General features: G+C 47.6%; 1 protein-coding gene across 1 annotated transcript; it reads left to right on the top strand.

Moving 5' to 3' along the window:
* The first annotated feature begins 587 nt into the window (after positions 1-587).
* On the top strand, positions 588-4,893 carry LOC134935934 (zona pellucida sperm-binding protein 3-like). Its single transcript, XM_063930790.1, has 8 exons — positions 588-1,254; positions 2,456-2,574; positions 3,201-3,304; positions 3,373-3,550; positions 3,621-3,741; positions 3,872-3,963; positions 4,220-4,350; positions 4,654-4,893. The coding sequence occupies exons 1-8, from the start codon at positions 616-618 to the stop codon at positions 4,875-4,877; spliced, it is 1,608 nt and encodes a 535-aa protein (XP_063786860.1). The 5' UTR covers positions 588-615; the 3' UTR covers positions 4,878-4,893.
* Positions 4,894-5,460: the final 567 nt, after the last annotated feature.

Raw genomic sequence — 5,460 nt, 5'->3', positions numbered from 1 at the left:
GGGGGGGGGGGGACATAATAGTGTGCTGAGCGCAGCAAGCCATGTGAGGGGACTCAGTACACTTAGATTGTGTCTATGTTTACCTATGTCGACATTGACACAAAAACCCCCAGAAAAACTAATGTCGGCATTTTGACGTGTCGGGATTTCAAATATCGGTATTTTGACTGTGTCGGCATTATGAACGTGTCGGCATAATGAATGTGCGCCGTTTAACAGTGTCGGAATTTTGACTGAAGGTCAATGGCTGTCGGTAAATCATACTGAACCCGGAACAGACACTATAATGGACTCAATGGGGCCGCCTACTATTCAGCAAACTCTGGAAACTGAGAGCAGAGCACTTACTTTACTGCAAAGCAGATATGTGATATTTATCTCACCTGCTGGTGTGGAACTACAAGTCCCATAATGCCCTGTCATACAAAAGTTATCAGCCTTGTGTCATATATGTATTGGTAATGTATCCTCATTAGGTGGCTGCATGTGATGAGAGGAGTGATCAGGTGAGTGATCATTACCTGCCCCAGGTGGCGGTATTAGCAGCTGAGGGGGAGGGGTATAAAGGGCTGATCCCTGAACTCCTGCCCTTGTGCTGTTTGTCTTGCAGGCAGAATGGGGATGTGTGTGAGGTGGGGTTGGCTGCTGCTGGTGGCTCTGGTTTATGGCTCAGGATTGGCCAGTGCTGGGGAGCGTATCTTTGTTAGACGACAGTCAGATGATTGGTGGAGGCATCACCAGTCCTCCTCAAGGGGTTCTGCTAGAGGATCTCACGTGGTAGCTGCTCAGCCAGTGTCTGGCTTGGGGTCTCCCAGATGGATTGCTCAGCCAGTGTCTGGCTTGGGGTCTCCCAGATGGATTGCTCAGCCAGTGTCTGGCTTGGGGTCTCCCAGAGGTGGTGCTCAGCCTGTGTCTGGCCTGGGGTCTTCCAGATGGATTGCTCAGCCAGTGTCTGGCTTGGGGTCTTCCAGATGGGGTGCCCAACCTGTGTCAGGATGGGGGTCACCTGTTAGGTATGATGGGGGAGCTGCTCAGTCTAGACAGCTGGCACCACCTCAGAACTCTCCTATCCGTGTGCAGTGTGGTGAGGACATGATGGTGGTGACTGTGATGAGAGACCTGTATGGGACTGGGAAGCTGGTGAAGGCCTCTGACCTAAGCCTTGGACCCCAGTCCTGCAGTCCTGGCACCCAGAGCAGTGATACCAGTGTGGTCTTCGAGATTGGCCTCCAGGAGTGTGGGAACGCAGTACAGGTAATGATGGACTGTACTCTGTTGTGTGATGTTTAGGAGACAGCCACCAGGCAACTGAAATAATGTCCCTGTCTCCTGTCCATTACTATAAGTTAGCGGAGTAACAGAGGCATGAGGTTCCTACTAATGCTTTGTGCTCTACACAACCTCTTCCTATACTGTAACAGGTGCACCCTGAGTGTAGGTCTCCTGAACCTTCCCTTACACAGGTCTCTGGTAACTACTGAGGCCTATACTGTGTGCTTGACACCAGTGGGTAGGGTGTATATTAGCTATGCCCTTGTAACTGTGACAGGGAAGGTGGCCCCTCTCAGCTCTGGGCCCCATAGCAGCTGCACTCCCTGCATGTATATTAGCTATGCCCTTGGCAGTCAACCTGTGGTGGCAATTGGATAAAGGATTGTGTGTTGGCTGAGTGCTGCTCATTAGTAGCCAGGTCAAAAAAAATCCCCCTTTATCCATAGAATAGGTTATATAGATGTCTCTAATGGAAACTATGGGGTCTGCCTTGTGTTCTCTCTCTCCTGGGTGATGTAATGCCAGGAGAGTATAGCCCAGGCTGGGGAACATTTATGACGTGTCAGTGTGCCAGGGTACTGTCATGTGTAAGTGTGAGGTATACTATACTCTGGTTGTTGCAGATGTGATATGGGGCAGGCCTTGCTATGGTGTAGCTGGTACATAGTGCACAGCATGCTGTGCCCAGGTGCTGGCTGTCACACACTTCCTCCTAAGTACTGGTCTCTGCTCCTCACGTACAGCAACCTAATTACTACCAGCCCTTATGGCCATTACTACTTTTGCCTGGCTGAGGACCACGCTCTGCCATGTGGTATTCTGCTTACTTCTGTCCCCTGAACTCTTTCCTGACTGGCGGTAAATAAGCTGCACCAGGATGACTGACAACGCCTCCCAGCATTCAGGTGTCTGTAATGTAATGCTTTGCCTGGCAGTGTTACCCTGCACCAGGCTGTTCGATGGAGGCTATATACTATATCTGTAGGCTGCTTATGTGCTGTACCCAGTGTCCATAACTCCCAGATGCCATCAGTCTGCTCACAAGCTGATCGTCCTGGATATAAGGTGTCATGGTAACAGATGGCCATCTTTCATTAAAGACTCAGTCCCTGTATAAGAACTTCTGGCATTACCAGGGTCTGCAGACTGGATGATGGAGAAATGTCTCTGCTTTGTCCTATAGATGACAGCAGATTGGCTTATCTACACCACCTCCCTGACCTACACTCCAACATCCCCCAGTGGTGTCCCCATCACCAGGACCAACCCTGCTGTGGTTCCCATCCAGTGTTTCTACCGCCGGTAAGTGGTTGTGCCCTGAATTTGTTTAACTTTTAAGTGGTTTAGTAGTTTATGGGTTCTCTGCCAGTCTGAGGTAGGGGGACTGTGACTGCATACCACACCATGGACAACATCACCAGGCTTCTGTAGCAGTGTTGACCAACACAATGGGGGGCTACATGCTCTACCTGAGACCAATTCCCATCTGGTGATAGAATGCTGAAAGACAAGAGGTTTATGGTGTCATGGGTGTATGGAGGTGATGCTGCTTGTGTCCAGCAACATTCACCATTGAGAAGTGACCTTGTAGGCTTAACCCAAGAAGCACCATAGAAAGGACACTATTACTGTAAGCCGGTAACACATCTCACCGATGTAATACTTTTCTGCACTACAGTGTATGAGTGAGAGAACTGCTGTGTAATATAGTACTATTTTGTCTGCTGACCACAACACGATCTCTTGGCTCTGAGAATGTAGACATAACTATCTGCACCACCTCATACACTCAGAAAGTTGCTAGATCTGCATCCAAACAGACTTAAAGTATGATGCTACAAGTAATCACTGTTATATGTATGAACATGGCTGCTTTCTTTTGCCTGTAACACTGGACCACTGATGGTGGGTTTATTTATCTTGTGCAGACACGGCAATGTGAGCAGCAATGCCATCAAGCCAACATGGGTTCCGTTCAGTACCACTGTGTCCTCAGAAGAGAGGCTGTCCTTCTCCTTGCAGCTGATGATGGGTGAGTGAGGTGGGGGTACAGTATGATGATGCTGGATCTGGTCTCTTCTCATCCTGACTCCCTTACAGATGACTGGAGTGCTCCCAGACCTTCCTCTGACTTCCAGCTGGGGGACATGTTCTACATAGAGGCCTCTGTGGACACGCAGAACCACGTCCCTATGATGCTGTTTGTGGACAGCTGTGTTGCCACTCTGTCTCCTGATGTCCAATCCACCCCTAATTATGCTATCATAGCCTACAATGGGTATGTTATACAGGTTACTATTTAGGTTGATCTCGTGATTCCACCTTGTGCCAATAACTGTGTTCTATAGGTGCCTGGTGGATGGTCAGCAAGAAGATTCCTCCTCTGCCTTCATATCCCCAAGACCTGAGCCAGACAAGCTCCGGTTCATGGTTGATGCTTTCCGGTTCACTGGGATAGATGTCTCTCTGGTGAGGATCGGGTTTTTCTATGGCTCTAGTATGGCAGATAATGCTGACCGTGTGCCTCTTCCATGCTAGTGACTGTGGACATCTCTTGTCTGTCTTTTGTCCTGAGTCCTATATCCTCTTCCTTCCCCAGATCTATATCACTTGTACTCTGAGAGCTGCTGCAGCCACTCAGGTCCCAGATGCCATAAACAAGGCCTGTTCCTATGTGAAGACCTCTAGCAGGTGAGGATGTTCTACTGTAACCTCCATACATCTTACACTTATAGTAGGCAAGGATTATAATGTGAGGATAGTGTTGTGCCTCAGATAAAGCAGAATGTAACTGTACAAGTGATCCTTGGTAAACTCTTGACTTTTCTTGGAAACTATAGTCAGGATGTCGCTAGAGGCAGCTACTCTTCAATGAGATTCCACAGCATATAGCATGACCTGAAGAGTAACTTTCCCACTAGCCTAACATACTGTAATGTCTCCTTAGCTGGACAGCTGTAGATGGCTCCAATACTATCTGCCAGTGCTGTGTCACAAAGAACTGTGCTGGTACATCCAGGAACCTGGTATCTCCTCCCGGAAGGCCAAGAAGAATTGGGAAAAGAGCAGTTGCAGATGGTGAGTTTCAGGCCTTCTTGAAGTTGCCTTTGAGTAGGCAGCAATCTTCTCAGACTAATATTGGTGAACTTTGGTCTGATCACTAATGGCCCTAGTGGGGTGGTCAAGGGTCTGGATGTAAGACCGATAAATCCGCATCAAGTTCATTCAGTCTGTGGGGAGTGCAGAAATTGCATACATAAGGGACCTAAACTGAGAAATGCCTGGCACTCTTCTTGATGTGAGCAAAACAATGACCATACAGTATGTAGCATTATTTGGCATTAACATTAATAGAAGGTGCTATTGTGACTTTCCCTGCAGGCTCATCTACTGGAGAACATGGATCGGTGACTTTGGGTCCTCTGCTGGTGGTTGGAGCAGGACATGCACAGGCTTCCAGAATGACCATAGAGTCTGGCCACCTGGAACAGTGGGTGCTGGTGGCCATTGTGTTGGTTAGTTTGGTTGTGTTGCTTGGCTTTCTTGTTCTGACTGTAAAACGCATCTTTAAGAGACATGCTTGTGGACAGGCTGCAGAGAAATAAAATGCTTTAAATAGAACTTTGTTCTTGGGTCAAAATTGTGTGACAAACTTAAAACCTACAAAAAAGAGGTTGTATTGGCCTCCTAAAATTGCTGTAAAATCTGAAACTATACTCAGCTGTTGTCTTAATGTATCCTATTGCCAAAGTGACCAGTGTGCTGTAGCCAGAAGGTCCCCTCTGTGCTTTCATGTCCTGGGCAAGGGAGCAACAAACGTACGATTTGTCAACACCTGTAGTTATGCAAGTATGTGTTCTAAGAATGAATGCCTGCAATACTGGCAACTTCAGAACCAAAGTCTGATCCCTGAATTTACCATGGTAATGAAACATTTAAAAAAATAAATAAGTGGCTTATTAAGCCAGGCTTTCCCAACCACAATCCTCAAGGCACACTAACAGTGCATGTTTTAGTGATATCCAGGCTTTAGCACAGGTGACTTAATTAGTAGCTCAGTTATTTTGATTTAACCATCTGTGCTGCAGCCTGGATATCATTAAAACCTGCACTGTTGGTGTGCTTTGAGGACCGTGGTTGGGAAAGCCTGTATTAAGCAATAGATCCTGCTGTGTCTTACCCTATGAT

The sequence above is a fragment of the Pseudophryne corroboree genome, chromosome 6 (assembly GCF_028390025.1).
Source record: "Pseudophryne corroboree isolate aPseCor3 chromosome 6, aPseCor3.hap2, whole genome shotgun sequence".
NCBI classification, from domain to species: Eukaryota; Metazoa; Chordata; class Amphibia; order Anura; family Myobatrachidae; genus Pseudophryne; species Pseudophryne corroboree.
Note: the sequence above shows the minus strand (reverse complement) of the source record. Positions and strands in the feature narration are given on the sequence as shown.